Source organism: Drosophila elegans, unplaced genomic scaffold, assembly GCF_018152505.1.
Source record: "Drosophila elegans isolate 14027-0461.03 unplaced genomic scaffold, ASM1815250v1 contig_468, whole genome shotgun sequence".
Taxonomy (NCBI): Eukaryota; Metazoa; Arthropoda; class Insecta; order Diptera; family Drosophilidae; genus Drosophila; species Drosophila elegans.
In genome coordinates this window covers 3262751-3289560 of record NW_024545855.1, presented here as the reverse complement: position 1 = coordinate 3289560, position 26810 = coordinate 3262751, and the positions used below count along the sequence as shown (strand labels likewise).

Here is a 26810-nt window from a genome sequence, read left to right as displayed (position 1 = left end):
TTTTTGTTTACCATTTTTGCTGAATTTTCTTTGTAACCACTATATATATATATAGATAGAATATGTGTTTTTGCTGATTTTACTTTTTGTTTTTTCGCTTTAATGTGCATATACCCAAATAAACTATATATGTGTATGCGTCACACGATTTACATATCCTACCATATATAGATGTAGATATAGTTAATATTATGCATATTTATATATATAATTCATCGAAAAATCAAAAAATTAAAATCAATTCAATTTAATGTTAGAGGGACAGGAGGAGGGGCAAAAAGTAAAACGAAGAAAAACGCCGCTTGCACTGCATTCGCCTGCTTTGATTCACTAATTAATTATAATTATATTTAAACTTCTATGTATAGGGAGTTGTTATGCTCCAAGTTGCTCCTTTTCTCCCTCGCTCTCTCTCTCTAGCTATTCTCTCTCTCGCTCGTGGGTAGCGTGGTCGTGGATTTTAAGCAAACTGTTTTTTTAGGAGCTCTACACAATTGCGTTATTCTTGGTTTCTTTTCTTCAGGATTTTTTTTTTACATTTTTTTTTGTGGTGAGGGCTTTGTTTTTTTACGCTTAATTTTTGCATAATTTTCTTAGCTTTTTTCTTTTAATACATATACATAATTAATTAATATAAATTTGTTTTTTGTTTTTATCTTTTCATTTAGTAGCTGATAATTAAGAATTGAGAAAGAGTTGGTTGCTTGGTTGGTGAATTTTGAGTTTTTTTTAAATTTCTCATAAGTTTTCCTTTCATATTTAGCATTTTGAATTTAATTATTTTTTTTTTATTTAATACACTCCAACATATTACAAAAACAAATGACACACATCGTCTTACTAAAAGGTTGTTGCTTATGTAACATAAAACAAGGGTTTGTTCTTTGTTGTGTGCTTGTTGTCGTTGTAAATGTGGCCATGTTTGTTGGTTGGTGTGGTTTTAGCTAAATACAAACAATTTGCAAATTGTATTTGGAATAACAAACTATTTCAACGTTAGTCGATGAATGGTGTTTTCTTCAAAACAGTTTTTTTTTCGGCCCAGCTCAGCAGGCGTCCAAGGCAATCGGTTGTAGTGCTGGTTGTTGTTGAAGTTTCTGCTGCGGTTGTTGTTTCGTTTCCACAATCGCGGCTGTGATTGTTGTTGCACTTGCTAACGCTGTCACGCGTCTGGTTCAAGATGTACAAAGGTATTTACTGCTGAACACTGCTTGCTGTTGCATGTTGCAGCTGCATGCCGCATGTTGCATGTTGCCGCTGAAAGTTGCTGCTGGACGTCGCTAGCTTAACGTTGTTGTTGAGCATCGAAATTGTTGTTCCAGTTGTTGCTGCATTCTTTTTGCGGGGTATTTGGTTATCGTTTCTCTGTACTATTGTTGCTGGTTGCATTTTGCTGTTTACATTATAATTACATTACAATTACGGTTTATATCGATTTTATAGTATTACTCTCTGTGTTTTTGTGTGTTGTGTATATGGTGTTTACGCTGTTTTCTGTTGGTTGTTGATTTTGTTGTTATAGCGCAGCATATATATTATATGTACTCTTATTATGTTTAGGTTGGTTATTATCATTCTACGGCTACTGTTACTGTTACTGGCACAATATCGAAATTCAAATCTTTTGAATCTTCTCGCCAACGACAACCGGATTGTTGCGTCGGATTTCCTGTGCGCCGTGCTCTCTATAATCGAATGTGCAGTTATGTTTATCAGAATAACGATGCACGGCGCAGTACAGACCGCCGCAGCGACACTGGAAACCTGCAAGAAAAATAAATATATTAGATATATTTAAAGGAAACGGATTTCAAGAGCAAACACATACCGGTCAGTCCAACCTTCTTGCGGCACTCGCCACATCGGTTCTTCTTCTTTTTGGCATCCTTGTCGTCTTCCTTGTCCTTGTCATCCTCCTCGTTGGCGGAGGCGGCTGCTTGTGTGGAAGTGTTAGGACCAGTCGCCGATGTGATGGCTTCGCTGTTAGCTTTGGCAGCAGCAGCGGCTTCTTCGGTGATTTTCTGCAAAAACGTTAAGAAAAACAAATATGAATCTCAATAACACATGACAAAAATATTTGACAGCATAAGCTAGATTTTCCTATTCAAAAACATTTTGTAAACTAATGTTAATTTGCTATTTATTCGCAAAAAGAAAAAAAAACGTATTAATTCCCAATTTTAAAAATTCCTCTTTAAAAAACAATGCACTTTTCCACTTAAACCCAAAATATAAGCATTCTTATAGCTATCTATTTTATAAACCGCAACAATACATCCTCATCGAACTGCATTCAAAAAACCTTGAAGATCTTTTTCGTTAGTATATTATTTCCTTTTTTATTAGACCAAACAATTTCGACTGTTTCATCGGAAAATGTGTCCGCCGTGTGGTGTTGAGTGGTGTTCTTTTTGGCGATTGCAGAGCACCCTCTCAACTGTTGCCAAAAATTCCTAGCGAATCATCGGCTGAGTGGGAATCTATTTGCCGAGGGCGATGTGTGGTGAATGTTTACCCGCTTTTTGGCCACTGCCCCGACCGCAGATGCGCCTCCTTCTGATGCACTCTCCTCCACCGACGACTTTGCCCCGCCTACTGCGGCTCCTTTTCCATGGGGTGACGCACTCCGACGACGCTTCTCCGGCTGCGGCGTCGTCTGCCGCTGTTCCTTCTCGCCGGGATTCTCTGGCTGATCGCCTCCTTCAGACGACTTTTCCATTGACTCGCCGCCCATTGAGAGGCTTTGTTATACTACTCCGCTGAATCCCTGTCGTTTTGGCCGCCCCTGATTTCTTACGCCCTGCCAATTCCGCACTGTTTTCCACCAAATTAGAGCTAGATCCCAGCAGCGTCTTCGTACTGCCACTCGTTGCCTTTCTTTTGACCTTTTTGCTCCCGCTACTTCCTGTTGTTTTCAATTCCCTGGTCTTTTCCTGAGCAACTGCTGAATTGCTCAGCAAAGATCTCTGAGCCTTCCTTCGAAGCGCTTCGGCTAGAGCAGATTTGCCTGTTGCTGGCGAGGATTTGCCCACAACGTTCAGGCGAAGAACGCGTGGCGGTGATGGTGCCTTCAGGGATTCCACATCAACAATGGTGCCGTGTTTGTCGATGTTTTGATTGATGGATCCGCTCTCCGATACGCCGGTAACACCACCACTTCCGCCCTCCCGACGCGGTCGATTTCGCTTCAGCTTCTTGACCTTCTTCTTCAGCTGCAGCTCGCCAATCCGGGTGGACTTCTTGGCGTTGGTGACCGTCGTGAATGTATGGACATTGGCCGAGAACTTGACGCGACGCTTCACCTGATCCGGGATCTTGCCACCGGCTACCCTGCGGTTGGCCAACGAGCTCTTGATGGCGGACGATGGCAGTGGTGGGGTGCTGCTGCCGGAGTGCAAGACTTTGCCACCACAAGGCACCTGGGCAGCAAGGTAAGCGGCGGCTGAAGGAGCGGCTCCTGCTCCTGTTCCTGTTGTTGCTGCTCCCGCCCTGCGGAGTGAGCGTGGCGGCGGAAGCGGAGGAGCTGCTTTTTTTCGGGTAGCTGATTGTTCTGCAGCATTGCATCAAAGTGGAGAAGAGAGGTGTAGGTGGGAAACGAGGTTAGTGCGCCTGGGCGACGCCGGTAGACCCAGTAAGAGCATTCAGATTCAGTACCCTTTGCTGCCGCAATCTGGTGCTGGAGGAACCGATCGTCCCTGTCCATCCCAGTGACCAGTCCAAGACTTTGACTTGTTAATGCCCCAGCTGTGGCCCGCTTGACGACGCTTTTCCGCTTAATACGGCTAGCTGGCAGGGATATCGCATTCGACACAGGAGTAGTGCTTTTAATAGCAACGCGATTCGTTTTCTTATGCGACGACGACGAGGCACCAAAGGAAGCCATCTCGGCGAATTTGTAAAGAGTTAAATTTCGAAAAATGAGCCGAAATCACAGAAAATTTTGTATCCGAGCCGAATGGATTGCCAAACTGTAGCCGAATGAAATTGACAGATGAGTGACACTAAACTGAAACGAGTGTTCAGTGGGATACAGGGTTCCAGAGGTGGCTAAGAGGTGAATCTTAAATATTTAATTAACTCTTTAAATCTTTCGACTATACTTTTATCTTAACTTTGATGGCCTACACATTTGAAATGGGCCTTTTTATATATTGCCATTGAATGGGCTCATACAATTTTAGTAAACTTGAGCCTGTCACACCTTATAATAATCTCTAGAACCCTTTTTCCACACTTTCTCAGTTCAGTGCCGCTCAGGTTGTTGGTAGAACCGAAGGAGCAGCTCTTCTTGGGATGGTCTCTGGAAGACAGGGACCTGGACACTTTACCTTATTTACAGATGCAACAGCGTTGCCGATGGCAGACACATCAGGGTAAACACACTACACAAATCAACACCGACCTTCACAAATAAACACACTGAGATCACTAAACTAGTTCGAAAATGCAGAAAAACTTCTTCAATTCCTCTAATTTTTTGCACATACAACTAATTGTTTCAACAATTTCACCAAGATTACACTGAATTTATGTCCGAAATGCAAAGTAATTTGTCACTGACTGTACGAAAATGTTCAATAAAGTGGAGTGATAATGCCTAGCCTATTTTGATTTGGGGCTAATCAAAGCAGTTAAGTACAAAATATATAACTTATAAGCTAATGCTTTTTTAATGTTCAGAAATCCATAATCTGCACAAAGCCATTTATAGAGCTTAAGAGTGGTGCATGGAAATATCATCATTTGAACAGAAAATCTAATTATTACTTTTTTGACATTAAAAAGATTATAGCATAGTAGCTTTTTTCGAATGTAGATTCCATTTTCAGTTCCCTTAATGTGAAAACCGAAACAGTTCTTTTACATTCATCTCCTTGAGTATGCATGCTCACCTCTTTGACATCGTTGTGTGGCTGTTGTAAACTGGTGACTGTGGGCTGTGCGGTGTTGGTGATTGCGATGGCCGGACTGAATGTGGGGCTAGGTTGTGGGCTTGGAACGGAGACAGGTGTGCTGCTCACAGGTGGCTGTTGCTTTTTTCTAAGCGAGTCCTGTTGGGCAAGGCAAGAGAAATTAAGACTGGGTTGATAATCTTTTTGAAGATCGATAGTACTTTACCTTATAGCATACGGAGCAGAGACCATCTGTGGCTGGATTACCATAGAAGCCGCAACCGGAGCGGCACATGGGTTGCATTGGGTTGGATTCACGTTCCATGGCTGGCTAGAGCGCCTTTGTGTGTGTGTGTGGTGTGTGCGGTTTGGTTTCTTTGTTTGATTTGCCTAGCTGCTTTTACTTTCGCCCAGCGAAGTTTCGTCTGCTTCCTGCTGCGGCAGCGACTCCTTTTTTCCTTCCTGCTCTCAGTCGTGGAAGCGTGCAATTTCAAATTGGCAACGTGCAACTAGCAACTTGCGACTCGCAACTGTTGATCCGCCGTTGTTTTTTAAGCGGGGCTTGTTTTAACTGTTGTTTGATCAGTTCGTCCAATTATTAGGCTGCGCTTGTGTTTTGATTCGTGACTGCCGCAAATAATTCGCAGTACGAGCTGTAAAAAGAAGAAAGATAGGGCAAAGAAGTTAGTAACTTTGTCTTATATTGTACATAGATATTAGTTTGATTTTCAATTTTTTAAGGTTCAGAAATCCATAATCTGCACGACGCTTTTAAAAGCTTAAGAGTGGTGCATGGAAATATCATCATTTGAAAGTCTCAATTAAAGATTGGAATAATAGCGTGATGATGTGATATTTTTTGATCGCTAATATTCGATATCACCCATCTATTTTTTTGTAATTTATTAATCTTTTGAGGGCAATTAAAACGCATTATGTAGTTGGATATTGATTATCTACAACTATGTTGCACTGAATTGCATTGCAACACGATTATTAATAAAAACAAAAAGCCCACAATCACATGTACAAAATGTGCTGGTGTGTGGATGCATAAAAAATGTTGCAGCAGCAGCAAAAACAACATGACAAGTAAAAACTATGTTGTTTTTTATTATCCGCTTACTCTCTTCAAGGCTGTCAAGCATATCCCACACAGATATAGATACTATAAAATGTGCAAGAGAGGGAATAATAAAGGCCAAAAGCCTAAACCAGTTTTTCCACCAAACTGAGAACGAGCCGTAGTAAGAGGTAGTAAACTAAACGAGTTTGGTTTTATGTTTAATGAATATAAAACAGTCACACCTAACGGTTCCAACTCTGCTGCTATATATTCCCGAGGATCCAATTGTTTATGTCGATCGATTAATCAGAAAATACCTGGCGAGTATCGATTTATCGCGATCAGTTTACTTTCTCAAAGTCGAAAAGTCGACGTGCCGAGCTGCACATCCATCACAAACGGAGTGAGAGAGAGTTATGGGCGAAATCCGAGACATACACTGGGCGATAAGAGTTTTAAAGTTCGAAATCCAAAGTATGCACTTTAATGGACACTAAACATTTTACATTGTTGTGAAATTCAAACCGAATAAATTATTAAAACTTGTTTGGCAACATTTGGGGAGATTTTTAAATAAACAAATTGCTAACCCTTATAAAAGTCTCAAAAAGTCGTTTGATAAACATATTTTTTTATTAAAAAATTGAAATTAGTTAAGATGTGGTATTAAGTATCTTAAATATTTCTGTACATATTTTTTTTGTTGTAAAATTACACTTTGATTGTATTAATATTTAAGGATACTATTTATATCAATGTCTTAAACTTTACTGCTTCCTTCTTCATAATTATCGACTTATTTACTACATTTCGCCAAGTGTAATAACAAAGCCAAAACGTAATGGTAAAAACCATCCACCAACAACAACAACCACAGAAGAGAGGTGGAGATTGAACCATCAGTTACATGGTCAACCAAAAAGAAGAGAATGAGAGAGGGAAAGGAAAAGGGCGAGAGAGGACAGGAGAATTGAGCACAATAACATTTACTGTTATTTTCAATGCGACAGTGGAGCTTGGGGCGAGAATCAAAATGGGCACACACGAAGCTAGCTAGCAGTGCGTGGTTGTGTGCGTGGAATCAAGAGAGCGTCATCATTCTGTTATACAAAATTTGACCTTAGTGGTGAGAAAGCAAGTTTTGCTGACATAAATTACAAAACTAATAAATAGCTAAAATTACGGGGGGTTCCCCTCAACAACTAATCCATTGCACAACTGTAGCCAACAACAACAGTATTTTTAGTCAGTACATAGACAGGTCTTAGAGATGTGCGCATGTAAAATAAAAAATACAAAAATGGCCCCAGCAACTTTTACATTTACAACGTAGCATGGGGAGTATTTTTTTTGTGAGAGCGCAACATTTGCCATGGTGAGTTTAATAGTGTGTTGGGGCAAGGGGGCTAAAAAGGTGACATATGTTTACATTGCCATTGCATTTACATAGGTTTATACATACAATCGAAGAAAATAAGTATGTATGAGAGCTGTTTTTGTATGGTGGGCGCAGCCATAAATAATTTTTTTGCTTTTCCTTTATTTCTACGAAAATTGCGCTTGTGTAAAGAAATTTATTTTGATTTATAGTTGCAGTGTAACCATCAGTGCAAACAAAGTGCAATGTGCCATTGTGTGTTTGCATGTTGGTTTGATTTCCTGCTGTTGTCATTTAATTGCAAGGCCCAAACAGCTGTCTTTCTCCCATCCGTCTCTTCCACACATGCCCTTTTTAAGGAGGTGGACTAATCAAAATGTCAACAATAAAAGAAAAAATTCCCCACACAACAATTGGCTGGCAAAATGGGGAGAAGAGAGATAAGCGCTCTCTCTCTTCTCTCTGTTACGAGCACTAAAAGAAAATAATATCATATGATGGCTACATTATATTTTGAAGCATTTTAATTTAAAAAGCTATACAAAATTTACAAATTTTGAAGCGATAGTTGAAAACATTTGTGGACATTTGTTTTCCGAATCAAAAATCTTATTCTCTACGATATATTTTCAGAAGTAGAAACCATTTTAACTTAATAATTTTCACATACCAAAATATGTTACTATATATATTTTTTTTTGTGTACGTCAGTATGTTTTAAAGTGGGTACGTAATACGTATGTAAATACGTCAACAAGCACGCGCGGCTGCTGTGCCAAAGTATTTTTATTTGTTTTTTTTTACAAGAATAAAAGCTGTGCATATGTATTGAGTTTATTTATTTTGTTTTGTCGGCCTCCCCCTGCCCGTTTAACAGTCCCACCACCCCCTTCCGCCCACCCAACGACCTCTGCTATTTTTAAGCGAATTCGTTTTGTTATCTGGCGAGCGTGTGTTTTTCTGTTTTCGTGTGTTAAAGTGTTGGCCATTAAAGCAAATAGGAAATCATATGATTCTTTCGAGCGAACTTTATGACGACATCACTCAGCTCAGCGCGTGACGTCATTGTTTATTGCTCTCTTTCGGAGAAGAGAGAAAAATGCGCATTTGAGTGAATTGCATAAGTAAAAAAAGTCATGACCGACATGAGTAAAAAACTAAGAAAATAAATGCAAGTGCTAAGTGCAAAACAATTAGCAAGAAAGCAAAAATTGACTCGTGGTTGCTATTGCAAAAAGGCATTATTATGCAAGTCTATATGGCGATAACACAGAATAGAAATCGAGGGAAGCGAAGAACGAAACGGCTTTAAATTTATTATGCATATATAGTTATAAAGCAACAGCTTTTTTCTAAACAAAAAATTATAAGTATATAAAACCTAAAATTTGTAGTTTGAAATAAAAATGCTGAGGTAAGTTATAGCTACAAGTGAGTTCAATTCTGTTATATTCATTTGAAGTATTATTATTTTGCGTTGTTGTGCTTGCTGATAAATTGACTTCAAGTGTATATATATCATGCGCCAAGAACGTGAACGAATCGAATCGATTTGGTCTGGTTTTTTGGGTTTCGGAGGGGTATCAGAAAGTCGACTACCTCTCACTTTACGCCACATACTGATATGAAAACTGTGATAAAAAGCGGACGGCAAGTAAACAAATTACACACACACACAGGTTAATGCGCTGTTGACCTGCATTCAAATACTGAATTTTACAACAGGAAAGGCTCGAGAATCGGACATCAAAACGATGATGATAATGATGGGCAGCATAAAAGGTAAAATGAGAGTCAAAACTCCAGGAACAACCACAACAAACAAACCGCTCTGACTCACATTTGCATATTAATGAGCGCGTAAAGCGGACCAGACAACAACGATAAAGATATAGGAGCAACAGCATATGCTGATGAAATGCAACAAGGAGGCAACATCACCCATTGAATTATTAAACTTTATTAAAAGGTGCCAAGCTAAAGGAGAGAAGGCAGCGAAAAGCAAAATAGAGACAGAGACAGGGAATCGGGGAGAGAGTCAAGCCAAGATGGCTGCTCTGCTCAATTTAGAAGCGAGTTGAGCTCAGGAACTCAAACCTAAGCTCATGACTTCAGTCGCAAGACTCAAGAATGCGCGAAGCTTCCGGTCAGGCAGCTCAAGCCTTAACCCTCTGGTCGTTCCGTGAGCTTAACTTAGCCCATTTGGCTGGATTTTTCAATTATTTATACTTTGCACTTCACCCCAGATATTTGTTTTTTTACAAACCCGGTTTAAAAACCAGTAGTCACAATAAGATTTTCTGTTAGAAAACCAAAGTTCAGTAAAATAAGATTACAGGCTTACAGTTTTTAACAGTTATTTTCAGATATTTAAGAACTTTAGCAGATCAGTAAAGAAAGTTCTTCAATTTAAGACCCTTGACCGAGATTTTTAAATGGTTTTTATCTAATTTTTATTGTTATTTCCATTTTATAAATCTGAAGATAAATAAGTAAAGATATTTTCCTCCTTTTCCGTTAAGATCATTTGAGTCAGGAATGAATATTGCCGTATTCTTGAAGGGTAACTAAAAACGAACTACTTTAAAATTGTAAAAACAATCAATCAATGTTTCATATAAACATTACGGATACGAGTATACAGAAAAATAAAGCGTGCCTTGGAATTGGTTTAAAATTAGAGTTGAAGGCGAATAAAATATACAAATAACGGCACTGGGAAATGAAGATGCCAAAAAATTGGTGGCTAAGAGGAGAGCATCAGCCGTTGCCGCCCATCATTAATCAAAATAAATTACAATCTATAAACGAACGTACGAGAAACGATATGGCGACTACATTTGAGCAGCAGAACCAACTCACGCTTCAGTCCAAAGAGTGTTTGGGTTTTGCCATTATAAATGATCACTCTAAGAGCCCATGTTTCCGGCGATTTTGTTGCAAAAATTATTAAAACTCCAAGCGCAACGCTCCCCAAAAATGTATGAGAAATAAGTGCACGAAAAGGCTGATCCCAGATATCGGGGCGGGGCAGCTTAGGATTAACGAGTATAAGTGTGTAGTAGTTTGGCAAACAAAACACAACCATAAAAACATCGAACGGAACGCTGGGTAACACCTGTTCAAAATTGCACAGCAGCACAGGGAAACAACAAAATGTTGCCACAGCCCGATGTTGTGTGATAGGTCAAAAAACTCTACTGCACATGCATTGAAAGTAAGTACAAGTTAAAAAATTGAGGGTTGGAATTGGTTGTTTAAAAACGGGAAAGGACAGCAGTGATAAAAGAACAGAAAGTCCAACATATATAACTGAAACCTAAAAAGTTGGTTATAAAAATAAATTTATGATATATATTACATTACATTTGTTATTCAAGTTAAGTAAATTTTGGTTAGATCTGTTTGCTCTACCTATTTCCACTTATTTGCTTTTACCTATGCTATTCGCTTCTAGTAGGTTTGACTGTAGACTGATCGCCTGCCTGCCTGGCAGGATACAAACAATCAACAGACGACAGGCTTCCCTGCGGTCTTGAACTGATTTTGCCTTGAACCCCGGTTCTTTTGGACTCAGAGACCCAGACAAAGGAGAAAAAAGAACCGAGCCACAGAAGTCAACAACAATGGCGGCCATTAAGCAGGATGAGGAAGAGAAAACACACAAATATACACATGAAACGAAGCAGTCGGCATATGGCAGCAATAAACAGATTGTCACTTTTAAGTGAACCCGGAGGGTAATCGTTATCGGAAAGGCAACGAGTATTTACCTATCGAGCTGCTATTCTTTATCCCAAAAAGTAAACAAAGCAACCAAAACGACTAAGTCATTAGTTTGTTCGGGAAAGAAAAACAAAACTATTTGGATTCTGAATTCCAGATTTTCCGAATGGAAAGGCAATTAAAATTTACACTAATCAATTGGTAAACTTATTTCCAATGCATTTTCCACGTGATTTTATGTGCACGTTTGACGTTCACACAGCAAGTACGTGATGCTATATTTTAGAAACATGTGTTTTCAGATAAAGGCGTAACAATCGAAACGAGTTGGTAGCCAACTTTGAAATGTAACATTGTATTTTCATTTCAAAGTGCCTAAAAATTGGAATACCTTTACTAAATAAACAATTGAAAATAAATGCAAATTTGTTATATTTATTCAATCAGCTTGTCTTCATTTTTACTTTATTTTTACATTATTTTGCAATTAAATTATATTTTAATTTAAAGTTAACTGTCGTTAGTTTTAGCACAGAATACATCAACCAAAACCAATTCATTTTTATTGTTGTCTGAGCAGGCGACATTGATTGAAGTGATTTTCACTACAGCGCATATATAATTAATTAACATGAGTACTCTTTTCCATATATACATACATATATAAATGGGAATTGCATTTATCCAGAACGAACCCGTTTTTCTTACTGCTGCCTGCCTGCCTACTACTACTGACCATATATTTAAAAAATTCATTTATAAGAATTTACGAGCGCCAATAATTCACTTGAGCCATTTTTTTATGAATTATGTGCAAGTAAGTGTGTGCAGCAGCAGCCAAAGGCCATAAAACAAAAAATAAAAGGAGCAGGCGTTGGCCGGAAAGGAAGGAGAATGGAAGGAGCCAAAGAAGGGAGCTCTCGTGGAGGAGTGCAGAAACTCCGCTCTTCGTGCAGCGAAAGTCACCACAACTTTTGCTCTCTTTTCCTGTTCCTCCTGCTAAATCTTCGTCTTCGCTTTTGCTCACTGCCTGCTACAGGTCAACAAAAGCAACAAATAAAAGGAAGATAAAAGAAAAACAAATGGCAAGGTGTGCAGTTACAATAGCCAACTACACAGAACAAAAAAAGTATTTTAATTTTTAAAACATTTTGATATGCTAGTAACTCTTAATGAATTACACATTTTGTATTTTGTTGCCTTACCTTAAATATTCTTATGTCTCTACTTATATAAAAATTTAATTTAAATTTTGGTTCTATATATTATCTGGAAATAAAATTAATATCAAATAATTCACATTTTTCTTTCTGTGTGCCTCCTAGTAATCCCTAAATTGTTATAAAGTAGTTTTTTCAGTTGCCTTTTACACACATGGAAGATTAATGAAAATCGCATGGGAAAATGAAATATGAAACGCTTCAGAAGAGCGACGTCCACATGAGTAGCCTGTTCTCTTGGCTGGAGATTGAAATAGGGGAGAGTCAAAATCAGAAGGAGGAGGAGTTGAGAAGGAGAGTTGACAAGCCCAAGAGACCGAACAAACCAACCACCGCGATCATCATATGGGGCAACGTAAACGCTGCAGGGGAGCCAGAAGAAACCGAGAAAAGGGTAGAGAAAGAGGAGAGAAGAACAAGGAGGTGACAGCGAAGTACTGAATATTAGCCAACGTGTGAAGCGGAACTAATTGGCAAATTAATATTGCAGTTATAATACCATTAGAATTACAGGGGTTAGGTTACGTGGGTTAGGGCTAGGAACAAAAAATATGTGGGAGAAAATCGTTCAATATTGTAAAACTGTAATAAAATGATCAAAGAAGATTACGGTTCCCTTATCTATTTATCTGCAACATTTATATAAAAAAAATAATAAGCCCAGAGTTCGAGTTTTCTTAATCTAGAGCTAATGTCAACCTCATTGTCCCACTAGAGTGGACCAACACACTTAACGTTACAGTGTGAAAAATGCGGGCGAAAACTCAGGGGTAAACTACCGCGGATGTTGTGCAAGCTGTTGAGAATAAATGACGAAACAAATGAGTAAATTAGTAAACAAAACCCCAACTCCCAGCGCGAGTTGTTCACTGTACCTCAACGTCGCGGCTTTATGGGCTAATCAAATCACTGAAGCAGACAACACTTGGAGCCCCAGCGGAATGGCATGGAGTTCGTAGCTCCGGTGTTATGGCCAATTCAACAATCCGCACAGCACACATCGCATCGCCGAAAAGAAACCAGTTTTATAGAATTCACAAAAAGTAAGTGCACAAAGGAGCAAAACAAATAAAAAGAAGGTAAGATATATATATCGCGAGACAAAGAAGACGTTTCTCTCTCCCTCGATCTCTCTAACCAAGAGATCTGCTGGTCTTATGTGGTAGAAAACCGAAGGCCGTTTAAAGACTCTTTATTTCTTTACTGGCTGAGCTTTGAAAATCAACTCTCGACTGTAGACTGTGGTCATTTGAATGACTGACAGACAGGCAGACTGATGGAAAATGCGAAAACAAAAGCAAAACAATGATAGATGCGGAAGCCTGAGTCATGGAGATGGATTTAAGCTAGATAAAAATACAGTAGAGCTTCCCTAGCTTGAACTTTTCAACTGCTATTCAAAACGGGTTATACATTTTTCTTCAACAAATCAATTGTTGTATTAGTTACTATTAATAAGGATGGCATATCCTTGGAAGCCAATATACCCTAAGGCCGAAATATTAATATGTAAGAAAGGTCAGAGGTCAAAGACAGTATATCTTTTAAAGCCAGACATAAGCCGTAATATTTATTTAAAAAATAAGGTCAGCAGCTATAAGTTATTATACAGATGGGCTAACTCGGACAACCTTATGGCATTTCTCAATCCATCAAGTTTTCTTTGTTCGTCTTAAGGGAAGTGCGACTGTAATAAAAGAAATATACTTTTGCAACTGCCATTTTGTGCTATTGAACTTTGCCGTTGGCGCTTGAACTTTGTCAGGGGAACCGCGAGTATTATTCGCAATAAGATGAGATGAAATTGAAGGCTGGGGCGGCTGAGTCTGAGTCAGAGCCAAGATGAGATGATGACTTGGTTTTGGGCGGTGGCGCGCTTACATTGAACCCAACGAGCGTTTGTGTGCATCGTTGATTTTATTGATTTATGCATTACAAATTCGCTTCTTTTCTTCTCATTTTCTTCTGGTAGTACAAAAAGGCAATGAACTGAAGACGAGACAAAGAAGAAGTCCATCGAACAGAGTCAGAGCCTCGCCCTGCACATCCAGCCAGCAGCAAGGAAGCTCACACAAAAGAAAAGGCTGGGCCAAAGTTTCGCTTTTCATTTTGTCTGGCTAACGGCTTGTGGGGGCGTGAGTTTAACGGTCGCCATGGTTGCCAGATGTGGTGAATATGCGCGCCACAGGCAACTTGGAAAATAAAGGAAAATCCATGAAAAATAAAGGAAAATCCAGCAGCAGCAACAACAGTAAGCAATTCCGATTTAAATTTGTTGGCGACGACGACAAGGAGCTTTTCTCTTATTTCTTTTTTTCTAGCAAACAACTTTAATTTGTGGGCGGAAGAGTGGATGGATGGATGTAAAGCCAATCGAGCGCCCAAATCGATTCCCGTACACAAAAAACCTGTACAGCAAATTGGAGAAAATTGAACAGAAACAAATAGGAAAAACAAACTAGCGAGGAACAGATAACAATATACTGGGGAGGCAAAAGAAAGGTTAGACGGCGGTGCTATGGGAAAATCGATGTTGGAAAGAAAATATGTAGCTCTCGACCACAAGGTGAGCCAGTTGTTGGTGGCTCTTATCTCTTCTCTTTGTGGCTCGATTTACGTATTATATTTTTTTCTTGTTTATTCGTTTTTGTGGTTTCCCCATAAGTATACGCAAAAGCCAGGAAATTAAAATTGCATTAAAGTCGAACAGTTGGTAACAATCGAGGCCTTATTTAGTTGGCAAGGACATGCCGTCAAGGATTGGAACTCACTTTGATGGGGCAAACAAAACCAATTTATTATTTGACCTAAATATTGTTGTTCTATTTATTTTGAGCTATTTCCGTTTTGTTTTCCTGCCAGACAATAAACAAAACATATACAAATTTATTTATGTATACCACATCTTTTTCACATTCGATAAAGAAAATACCGGGAATAAAGTACACAAGCACAAATTGATGGATGGTGAAGTTCAATTTATGCAGACACCAAATTAATTTACATTGAAATCTACGCCCGTATTTTATCGCGGTAATTGTGCTCCCAAAAAAGCGATATATGTGCATTCTTAATACCCATTTTTAATGGGATTCAATCGAGATCAAATCGGAACCGGTACAGTGTCTCTCTCCCCAGCACAAACAGTTGCGTTCAATAAATAATATATCTTTCATATAAAAAAAAAATATTTTTTTTTACTTACGAAAATGTCAATACCAGCTCAATGTTCCGTTAGTTAGTACATTTAAAAATGTATAAGACATTTATAATTTTCCTTTAAAACTGAAACTTTGTGTTGATAGTAAGTAGCTTTAAAAGAAAATGTACCAAATATTTTGTTTTGCTTTCAAAAGTACCACTAACACTAACACTTATATTTTGAGCACAACTGTATAAAAGGAGCGACAACAAAAAAAAATTGCATAACTTAAAACGAAAGGAACCAACGACAGCCAAAAAAAAAGAAGATCAAGTATAGGGGATTAGAGTACTAAAAATAGCACTCCGAACCAAACATTTTGAAAACGGCAACTAAAGATAAAAAAAAGACCCGAAATCGTACGAGTCGAACCGATGTTTCGATCGTCTGGCCGATCGTATGGCAGAATGGTGGGTGGTGGGTTGTTGGCATCGGTTTTTGGGGGGTGTACGATTCGGGTATAACGGCATCCATTTACACGCGACCTATAAACAAAATCCAACTGAAAATGAGGCCGCGGCCATTCACGCGTCCGACGTCTCGTCGTTCGCTTATCAGTTTTACTTGTTTACTATATAAAAAGCATTTAGCCACAACAAAAAATAGAGGGGAAGAACAAAACGACGGGGCAAATAAAAGGCATAACAATTTCACGGAAGATAAATACGTGTATATAGAAGAAATAGGTATGTGTGTTTTTTCGCCAATTTGTTTGTTTTTATGTATGTATATAAGCTCTATTTGATTTTCAACCGTCATCAAAACGTTTATTTTTTGTTTTTCGAAAGCGCAAAACTTGTTTGAACGCCTGCCGTTTATGTGTTTTTGCCAGAAATTTAATTTTTATAATTTTAGATGCTAGCGACAACGACACGTGCTGTTGTTGTGCGACTTGCCAAAAATTTGAAGCGACTAATGCCAACTACAGGATTAGTCACTCGGAATCGGGAAGGTTCTCAAACATTCGTGACAATTCATTTTTCACTTACTTCGCTGATAGTTCATCCATGAATCACTTACGTGATAAGCAAAATTGACCTTTTATCCATGATTTTTTCTTCGAAATATAACTAATGAAGTCTAACAGATTAGATTGAACTTTGACACCGAGTTACAAAACATTTAAAATATCAAGAAACAGGTAGAAATTTATTCAAAAAATTTATTGAATTTTGTTAGTCAAAAAGCAATGGCCAATTTTTTGCGTTTGCGATTTCAGAGATATCCACCTTGAAAGCAGATCAGCTAAAATATATTCAAGTGTTTCCTACTCTATACTATCGACTATTTAGCTTTCTGATTCACTCGAAAACATGTTTGTTTACCGAGCCAATCACAAATAATTAGTGCTTGATTCGTTTCCTATCTTTTCTGGCTGCTATCTCCACCAAATTCGTCCGAAAATGGCGAAATAGGCCGCAGAAATTTCAGGAAAGTCGGCGTTTTTTTTAATTGGGGCACTAAAAGTAGTTGCCTCTAGGAGATAAAAACAAAAAATGAGACCCAGCCTAGCAAAAACACGACACGTGTGGGATGCAAAAGAAAAAAAACAAGCAGCAAACACACAAGCAAATATGTACTTTTTATAATTGTTACAAGGTGAACTGGAGTTTGCAAAGTAAAATAGCAAGTGACTCACCAAGAAAATAGAAAAACAAACAAAAAGGCAAAGACAAATTCAGCTAGGCGGCCACCCTACAACCAGAGCTGCCATTCGCACCCGAAACCCCTATGCAGCTGCTGATAAGAATCCGAAATCTTTAATCCGTAGATAATTCGAATTCGCCGTTGTCGATGGCTATTTAATATACATATACGGGTCTATGAGTCATACGAAAAAGTGAGCGAGCAAAAATTCCAGTCACGCACTGCAGGCAGAAAAAAATAAAGTAAAAGTTTTAAAGTGTGCAGATAAAGATATTTCTTCACTCAGGGCGATAATGCGGAAAATGTTATTCAAATTTGGAGATAAGACAGGGTATATATAGAGCATATCTTTGTCTGTGCGTGTTTGTACTTGAGCTATCAGTCATTTGTTTTTCACTTATCAGCAGAGCGTCCTTCGCTTCAAAGTCTACATATTTGTGGTTGGGATTTTGGTTTTTGGCAAGTCGTAATATTTTGTTGGCAAAGAACCTAATGAAATTGAGATTGAAGAACAAAGAATCAGATTTTCTCGATTATTTGCTTTTTACGTCCATTTTTTATGTGAATGATTTATATTAATTGGACAAAGACAAGACTTATTAATTTTTTCCTATTTAATTTTTTTCCTATTTGATTATTAGGCACTTAACGAAATATTTATTAAAAAACAATTAAACAAGATTTTTTGTCCAATTTTTTCCGTTACTCTTTTTTTTAACCATTTCTGTTAACTGCTATTTATTTTTTGTTCCTCTTTTTCGCATTTAGCGCGACATGGCAACGCTAGTCCCACACACACGCAAATGTGACGTAGGCATGCCCGTGTGTATTGGTGCCTGTGGTGAAGAGAGAGCGTGGGGAATCGACTAGTGGTGAGTAAGCAACGTAGGCGAGCGAAGAGGAAAATGAAATAATTTATAATTTTCTTTTTTTTCTCGTTCGAATTCACTTACTTTTCCAATTCGTTTTGGGTAGAAATTACACTGGCTTGAAACAAAAACTCAAAGCTTTGTTCGGATCACAGTTGTTGGAAATTATTTCCTGTTGTATTGGTCTCGCAGAAATTCAATTGGTTGCTAGTAATTATTATAATTTTTTCAGAGAATTGCACAGGGATCGTTGAAATGAGGAGGGCAAATAATATATCACAAAATGGTGCACGACGTAGTTGTTTTTCCTTCGTTAACTGAGGCCCTTTACGGTTTCTTTGCGACAATTAATGATTTTTTTAAGGATTTTTCTTGGGCACAACGCACACGACGACGCTGCTGAGCTGCGTCCTGCGGTTTTTCTCAGCTGCGAGGAAAACGCTGCCAGTTTTCCTTGTGCTTTTTCTTATTAATCGCGGGGCGCACAAACACGACCGAGAGAGAGAGGGACGGGGAGCGCGGGGATTGTATTGTATTATTTAGTTAGTTGCAGAGCTGACGATGACAGTTGTGGGTAATTGAAGCCAAAAACCAACGTGGATCTGATCCTCCAAACGCGAAGTGAAGTCTCCAAGCACTCGAACTGAAATGAGCAGACGACGGAGCGTTGACGGCCAGCGAATGGTGAGTTAACAACGAGCTGTTAGTGTTGGGCTAAGGATGGGCGCGTGAGCGCGAACTCGGAAGTAGTTTATTTTCTGTTGCATGAACTAACAAAGATATAATATGGTACTGTAACAAACAATGGCTTTTTACTTTCATACATAATAGAAAATAGCAAAAAATGTGACAGCGTATGGAATCTAAGGAAAACTTCTTAAATTAACTCAGTCCCAATATCCGACACGGATATTTCATGTGGCACGACCAAACCCCACACTACACGCACATCTCTAGGCGTCACGAGCGCTGTTAATGCAGAGAGAGTGCTGTTCGCTAGTGTGGTGAAAAAGAAGTAGGAGGGGAAGAGGATGACAGGCTAAAAAGAAATCGCCAGTCAACGGAGAGAAGCCAAGTAGGAAATAAATTAAATGTGAACTGAACTAAGATGGTCGAAATGCGTGTTTTCAACGAAAACACCACACCATGTTAAGTAACAGCGCTCCGTTAACAAAAAGCAGTGCAAAGTGCACACACAATAAGACGCATAAGGGAAAAGGGGAGAGAAGAGGCAAAAGACCAATGCAGCGATAGAGAGAAAAATTTAAATCTAGTTTCCTGCCAGAAAACCAAACTATTTATGCTTACTGGCCTTTTCGAAAACCTTCAAATGCGCTTTTTATAATCTTTATGGCTTTCGTGTGACTTTAAATTGGGCGACGACACAATTTTGACGACGCCATATTGTTCACCAGCCACAAGAGAGCAACAGTGGGAGAGAAGTTAACAGCGAAAGAGAGCTAATTGGACATTGACTGCGGTGCTGCTGCGTCATCAATGCAAACTGCGCACTTTTTAAAAATCTTTTTTATATCAATTTCTATGCGTTCGCTAATACAATCAACGGGGGACAGCGTGTTAATGTTGAAAGCGTCAGCGAATGGCAATTGCTTTGTCTTCCACAATTGTAGTCTTTTTAATAACAGAGCCATATTGTGAAATGGCTACTCGCTGGCCGTGGTGAGTTTCTCTCGCTGGCTAACAGGCCTGAAATTTGGTTTTTCCTTCACCCTTACCAGACAATATCAATATCCGAATTGAGATGCACTTTGTCCAATTTAAATATTTTTGTCAGAAACTTTGGTTGTTTAATTTAGTGTTTGTACTTATTGAGAAAATAATCAATCATATGTCACTTTTTAAAATCTAAGTGTTGAGCAGTTTAGCGAGGAAAGTTGTCAATAAACAAACATTCAACACTAAAGATATGATTAGCTCAATAATTTTAGCACACTACTTTGTAAGTTTTCAGTAATTTTACCTGATAACGACAATTTTAGTTTTAAAATGAATAAGATCTAATTAATTAAGAGGGTATCATGAGTTCGATTTATTTCCACCAGGTCCAAATGTTGTTTCTTGCGATCACTCGCAAAGCAAACGCAAAAACAAATTGAAAAGCCAGAGTGGGGCTAAGAATTCGCTTAATTAGAGGTCATAGGCTCCAACGTGATCGTGTTTATATAAATATAATATAAAATATCATTTATGATCCGTAGATACCAGTTTGTGGAGTTTCTCGGCAAATATTTAAGCTATCAAAGGTCGCGCCTGCCTACGACATTGGTTCTGCATTAACCTTGTCGCGTTGATAAATAAGCCGAAATAAAACAAAAATAATAACAAATTAAATGGCAGACGGTAAAAAACGCTAATGTTAACGAACTTTGTAAACTTAAAGGCAAGGTTGCAACCAGAAAAGCTTCAAAATTATGTGAGACGTAAAAAGGCAAACTTTAATGCGAGAGATACTACACAGTATATACGTAGTATAAACTCGCCGAGCGTTAAAAATAAAATATCAGACACGCAACAGCGACGGCTGCCAACAGTGTTTTCTATAGAAAACGAAAATTATTTCCTGTTTTCAGCAATAACAACAATCGCGGTGGTGAGGTGGAATATATCGCCCTGCAGGCGGAGATAACAGAGTTGGGGGTGTCTAACATGCTGTGGTGAATCCGAAAGTACGGCTACAGAATCGCATTTGGCCATTGCAGTTTGTTTACCATCAGTTTTTAGCCACAAGCCCCCCATACCATAATAACCATGCCCCATACCAATACCACTTGGATTTGAAACGACGCAGTTGCGGGTAAAGCGGTTACGGAGATACAAAGGGGCTCCAAGCAATGCGTAAAAGAGGTGATTGATAACAAGGTGCGTCTTACAAATGTTCACTGTCTGCCCTCGTCGAATTCATTTAGACCTCCAATCTATTCGGTACTGTGTGCTTATCTTATTTAGAGCCCTGATTGTACATTGTAGCGAAATTTAAAGTCGAGGTTTAGTATGAGGTCCATATTTTTTTTTAATGTGTTTACATTCTGTAAATTTGCAAAATTACCCATAATATTTATTTTAGTTGAAGATCAAAATTTTAAAAATAATCAGAATTACAAAGAAATATTTTTTAATGTTATTGACCAAGCTGTTTTTTTTTTACTTTGATTTATTTTCGTAAAGTCTTTTTTCTTCTATTGAAATTCTTTCCAGTGTATAAATATGCGCTAGCAATTGGAGTTACAAATAGAGGGTGAATGTTTTTCGTGCACTTTTTGTAAACATGTGGGCACACGTACAAGGTTGTGAAAGAAGAAGTGCATTGAACAGGCCAAGAAGAAGAATAAGCGAAAAAGGACAACGAGTCGCACACACGTTCATTTCGAAACGATTAGAAAGAGGGGTAGCCAAGCTTCATGTATTTTTGGCACACACTTGCCCCCCTGTTACTCCCTCTCCTTCTCGCCTTCGATTATCCCATTTTGCTTTGGTGCATTCAACCTGCTGGGGAGCGAGACAGGTGCATTTACAGTTCTTCGAGATCAACAGATGTGTGAGTGATGGCGATTTGGCCGAGAAAGGCAGAGAGGGGACGTTTATGGAAAGGTAATTTCATGGATTCAGAGATGACAAAAAACATCAGCCTTATATTCTGAAATGTGACTCATGAATTTATGAAATTCCGGTTAAAAATGTAATTTCACGTATCTAAAACATTCATGACTTGCATCGTATAAACACATTTCAAGTAACAGAGAGAAAAATACTCAATACAAAGGACTTGGAGACAACGCAATTTGCTGAACTTTAATGCGTAAACATTGAAACGTTGCTTTGTTATTGTTGGCCTGGCTTATAGGGGTTGTTGTTGCTGCGTAGCTTTTTTTGTTGCTGTTGTTGGCTGGACAAAGCAACGGCGTATGCAACAAATTGCGATCTACCAACAGCAGGAAGAAAGAAATTCAGTGGTGAGAATACCAAAAAGCTAGAATTGTATAACAAAGGTACAGTGTACGTCTCTAATAAAGTTCACAAAGAGTAAATCTTTTTTTACATTTACATTTATGAACATTTTGAAGACAAAATAAAAGGCTTTATGGTTAAACATAAAAATACCTATGTATGTGTATGTATGTATGTATATAGTCGTCTATTAGTTATCTGAATACAAAAAATATGCAAAAAAATATTAGACCTTTGCTAACTAAGAAACGAACTTAAATATATCCATAAAATATATCAAATAACAACACTAAGAGCAAGACTTCACAAAGACCACAAAGAAACGTCGCTCGATGACGTAGTTTGTTTTCTATCTGAATTTCAAAAGCAATAGTTTAAATTACCCCACTTGGTTTCTCCTATTTAAAACGAGAAATTATTCCAATTCAAGATAAACAAGAAAGAAAGCAAACTTCGGCAAGCCGAAGTTCATATACCCTTGCAGCTATTGCATGAATTAAATACTTTTGAAAACATTTAAATTATGATTTACTTGAGTATATGCTGAAAAACATTGAAACTATGATGATTTGCAGCTCAATTATTAGATAGTTATTTTATATATTTTTATTATTTCTATGGGAGCTATATGCTATAGACGTCCGATTTTGATAAAATTTAAAACATAATTCTGAAATAATTAAACATTGCTATATGTCGAAGAACTAAACAAAAAATTAAAAAACAGAAAAGTTATAATTTTTTTCATTTATTTTTCCGATTGTTCCTATGGGAGCTATATGCTATAGTCGTCCGATTTTGATGAAATTTAAAACATAATTCTGAAATATTTAACCATTACTATATCTCGAAGAACGAAACAAAAAATTAAAAAACAGCAAAGTTATAATTTTTTTTCATTTATTTTTCCGATTGTTCCTATGGGAGCTATATGCTATAGTCGACCGATTTTGATGAAATTTAAACCGTAAATCGGAAATATTTAACCATTACTATATGTTGAAGAACTAAACAAAAAATTAAAAAACAGCAAAGTTATAATTTTTTTTCATTTATTTTTCCGATTATTCCTATGGGAGCTATATGCTATAGTCGTCCGATCCGGCTCGTTCCGACTTATATACTACCTGCAATAGAAAGACAACTTTTGGGAAAGTTTCATGCAGATAGCTTTAAAACTGAGAGACTAGTTTGCATATAAACGGACGGACAGACGGACAGACGGACAGACGGACGGACAGACGGACAGACGGACATGGCTAGATCGACTCTACTAGTGATGCTGATCAAGAATATATATACTTTATAGGGTCGGAAACGTCTCCTTCACTGCGTTGCAAACTTCTGACTGAAATTATAATACCCTCTGCAAGGGTATAAAAATTCGAGGGAAATTTTTTTAGGGGAAAGGGTGGGAAAGGAGCTCCGATTCACCAATTTACCACCACCGAATAGTACTTAGAAATCGCCGGAGTTGTCGTCATCCAAAGGAATGATTAACAAAAACAGTTGATTGAACTTTGTTTGGCCTCCACACATCCCACTGCGAATGTTTGTGCTTGTGTGTACTTGAAATGCCCCACTTTGCGGTGTGGGGCTAATAATTTCGGGTGTTAATGACCAGAGCACTGACTTTGAACGCTGCAATCACACGAGTCCGGCAATTGTATTTTAAAGATTGATGGGATATGCTGTTGGGGCCAGGAAATTCCAGTTGCGATTTGGAATCCCCTTTCGGTTATAGGAAAAATCCACATCATCCTGGCATCGAGTTCTGAGCAGTTGTTGAACTTAGTCTTCTTAATCTTAGCTGTTTCCGTTCCTGCTAAAAATGTATGTTAATTTTGTAAGATTTTGTTGGAAATTACTGGTTCTGGAATTTAAAATCGTAGAAGATAACCAAAAATTAAAAAAAAATATTTTTAATTAATTATTAATGACACTACAAATGAAATGAAAAAAAAATGTTTAATTTAAACCCCAAAAATGTTTTACATATTTCTATATACTTATGGAAAGTCCAAGGGATTTCTGTGAGTTCTGTAATCATAGAAAAATGCTGTCGAACTGTGGGCGTCTTGGTTAACGCCCGGAAAATGGTCCCAGGAGAGGTGTCGTTAGACTCATATTTTCGGTTTTGTATTTTGTATATTGCTGGTCGCTTATTATTTTAGATACATAGCTACAATTCGGGTTGTACATCTATGTATGTATGCATATAAAAAACTCAATATGTTGACATACATAAAGGCAGAGATTCTTCAACAGTATACAGGGAAAAACATATACGATATGGACGGAATACTTCTTAAATCTAATTACGCTGATTTTGTATAAAATGGTGATCGAGAGGCGCATCTCTAAGGCACTGAACTGTTGGATGGAATGTACAATATATAGTTTAAGAAATGTTTTGAGTGCTGCTTTTTCGGACGGTCTAGATTGTGCAATTTCGTTGTGATCTCCTTAGATGGATGGAAAATACTTCGCTTAGCCCACTGGCATGGTGGATACGGTGCTATGAGGCGTGGTTGGCCGTGATCCAGCCAGCGAATTGGCGGTGGAGGCGTGCAGCGAGGCCATTGTGCCCATCTGGAAAGGTAAAAATAGTCATCATTATCATACTTTGAGTGTAATGTCTTCCAAAACCTACGCGTAAATGGGCCAGGTCCTCTAGTTTGGTAAGATCCACCAGTTCCAGGAACAGAGAGTACACCACGGCCCATCCATAAATGGATAAGAGACAGAAAACGCTCCACAGCAGCACCATAATCACGTTATAGGCAAAATACAGATCGTTGACGATGGCAAAGAAGATCAGCGCCAAAGCCCGCCAAACAGTGAAAACGGCAAAGGTCCACAGCCAAGGCATAACCTTTCTTTCATATTCCTGTAGGATTAGACAAAACCAGGATTAGAATGGATTTATACTTTTAAGAAGAGAATATGGCCAATATATCGAGCGGTTTCTGTGCTAATTTCATGATTTTTAACTGTGCAGGATGAGTTTGTGTTACCCTTTTGCTCAGTAAGCGTTTCTGTGCTCCCAGTTTTTTATGCTTTCGGGCAATGAGAAATGTAAATGAATTGCATGCTATAGCCGAAGGATCCAGAGATCCTAACTTACCTTGCGCAAAGCCACGCAGAGAAGAACGCTGGTCACAAAGTTTATCAGCGCCATAATTAACGAGAACAATGCAAAGACAATCAGCATGTTGCGAACTGTAAGAAAATTATGTGAATTAAAATACATTATTGTATGAAATGGAGTCAGGCTTGCTTGGAATTAAAAATAGTAACATGATTTATTTTAAATTAATTATATTTTTTCAATTAAATAACTTTGAGTAGAGAAAATTGAGGCTATATCAACAAAGTCTTACGTGTAGTAACTTATTTTAGCTATAACAGTAGTTATTTGTATAAACTTATTGTAGTCTAACGCGGGTATTATTTATATAAACAAATAAATCAATAATTAAGTGCCAAAAGAATTTTGAATGTAATATAATCAGGAATGCATTTAAGTCCCTAATACCAAAGTTCCAATAAAAATTGTAAAGATGTCTAATCAGAAATCTTAGCTAATGCTAATAATACTAAAGTGCCAATAGAAATTTAAAAGTTTTCTAATCAGGAATCGAAACTAGTGAAAAAAATAATTTAAAAAATCGAATCAAATCGACTTACATATTATAAAGGCGGAAGTTATTTAAATAAAAAACTAATTATTTTGAAAGTTATTTAATCAGGCATCTAAAGTGCCAATAGAAAGTTGTACCTTTCTAACCAGGAATCCAAACTTTTGCCCCATTTAAAGTCCTTACCATGCTTGTTGCCCACATAGACGAACTCGTAGGATATGATATAGTAGCCGTAATGTGTGGATCCTGGTGCGGCCATAGCATAGCAGTAGATGTCGAAGATGCTGGTTGCAATGGTAAACAGCGATAGGAACTGGGAAACGATTAAACATGGTAAATAAGGACTTTCTTAACATAGGTTTAGGGATCTTACAATGGCAAACAATCCGATGAGCATGGCACCCTTTTGTATGTCGATATATTGGTTGTTTTTGAGCAGCGGTCTCTGGTACCAGGGAATCCTAACGGATCGCGTGGATCGGGACATTTTCGAGTGCAAATTCGTCGAAGATCTGGACAAAAATATAACAAGCAATTAGCTGAAGATTGATATTGTTCATAATATATTTATTACCTTCCCGTGGCATGGGAATAAACCGACGGATTGGAGCGATATGTGGAGGGCGTTTTCCTGCCGTAATTCATCATGAAGCCTTCTAAATCACGTCACGTGTGTCAAATTGAGGGATCCTTTGAGAATCCTTTTAAGCAAGTACTAAAAAATTTGAAAGCTCAATGTTAGTGTGGGGAATCTTCAACATTATTCGTTTATTGGCCTGGGCGTGTTTGCTTAATTTGTGTATTTTGGGTGTGTCAAGTAAGGCTTGAAATTTTCGAAAACTTTAGGAAACGTTTTAAGCTTCTTTCACAGTGATAACTAAGAATCTATCTTTGTTTGGTTATTCTAATATCGTTGAAGATTACACGGGAGAATAGTTTCAGTGCCTTTGCATTTATTTACCTCGAAAAAACGAAAAATTAATCACTTCGCAACGCATCAAAAACAAAACACACGAATCAGGGCTTAGTAATTTGCAGGGCTGCAAATAAACTAAACCGATAGAGCAACAAGTGCTATCGATAGATATATTGATGGGCTGCACTTACCAATCAGCTGTTTGAAGAGCGCTCAATTTTTAAAATATTTAAATATTTTGTGTTTACTTTTAAAGATATATATAAATCTGCCGATCAAGGCAG

The 26810-nt window shown here is 37.9% G+C and overlaps 3 protein-coding genes and 2 non-coding genes across 6 annotated transcripts; all 5 read right to left on the bottom strand.

Annotated features, from left to right (window-relative positions):
• Positions 1–77: 77 nt before the first annotated feature.
• On the bottom strand, positions 78–18655 carry LOC108142959 (AN1-type zinc finger protein 6). 2 transcript variants are annotated; one of them, XM_017267101.2, is made up of 5 exons: positions 18085–18655; positions 5119–5545; positions 4893–5051; positions 1829–2021; positions 78–1764 (listed from the first exon to the last, which is right to left on the bottom strand). In XM_017267101.2, exons 2-5 carry the CDS (start codon positions 5215–5217, stop codon positions 1616–1618), a joined length of 600 nt encoding a protein of 199 aa, XP_017122590.1. In that variant the 5' UTR covers positions 5218–5545; positions 18085–18655; the 3' UTR covers positions 78–1615. The 2 variants fall into 2 exon arrangements, with proteins under 2 accessions (XP_017122590.1, XP_017122591.1); XM_017267102.2 differs by lacking the exons at positions 4893–5051; positions 5119–5545; positions 18085–18655 and adding an exon at positions 2516–2734.
• Positions 2703–4856, bottom strand: LOC108142956. The gene is made up of 3 exons (XM_017267097.2): positions 4329–4856; positions 3655–3968; positions 2703–3550 (listed from the first exon to the last, which is right to left on the bottom strand). The coding sequence occupies exons 2-3, from the start codon at positions 3881–3883 to the stop codon at positions 2703–2705; spliced, it is 1077 nt and encodes a 358-aa protein (XP_017122586.1). The 5' UTR covers positions 3884–3968; positions 4329–4856.
• Positions 4671–4751, bottom strand: LOC121467544. The gene has a single exon (XR_005977602.1). It is a non-coding gene; the product is annotated as a small nucleolar RNA Me18S-Gm1358 (small nucleolar RNA).
• LOC121467543 lies at positions 5630–5708 on the bottom strand. The gene has a single exon (XR_005977601.1). It is a non-coding gene; the product is annotated as a small nucleolar RNA Me18S-Gm1358 (small nucleolar RNA).
• Positions 18656–24094: 5439 nt separating the features above from the next.
• LOC108142958 lies at positions 24095–26658 on the bottom strand. The gene is made up of 7 exons (XM_017267100.2): positions 26572–26658; positions 26185–26325; positions 25984–26122; positions 25794–25923; positions 25094–25188; positions 24620–24856; positions 24095–24558 (listed from the first exon to the last, which is right to left on the bottom strand). Exons 2-7 carry the CDS (start codon positions 26256–26258, stop codon positions 24457–24459), a joined length of 777 nt encoding a protein of 258 aa, XP_017122589.1. The 5' UTR covers positions 26259–26325; positions 26572–26658; the 3' UTR covers positions 24095–24456.
• Positions 26659–26810: the final 152 nt, after the last annotated feature.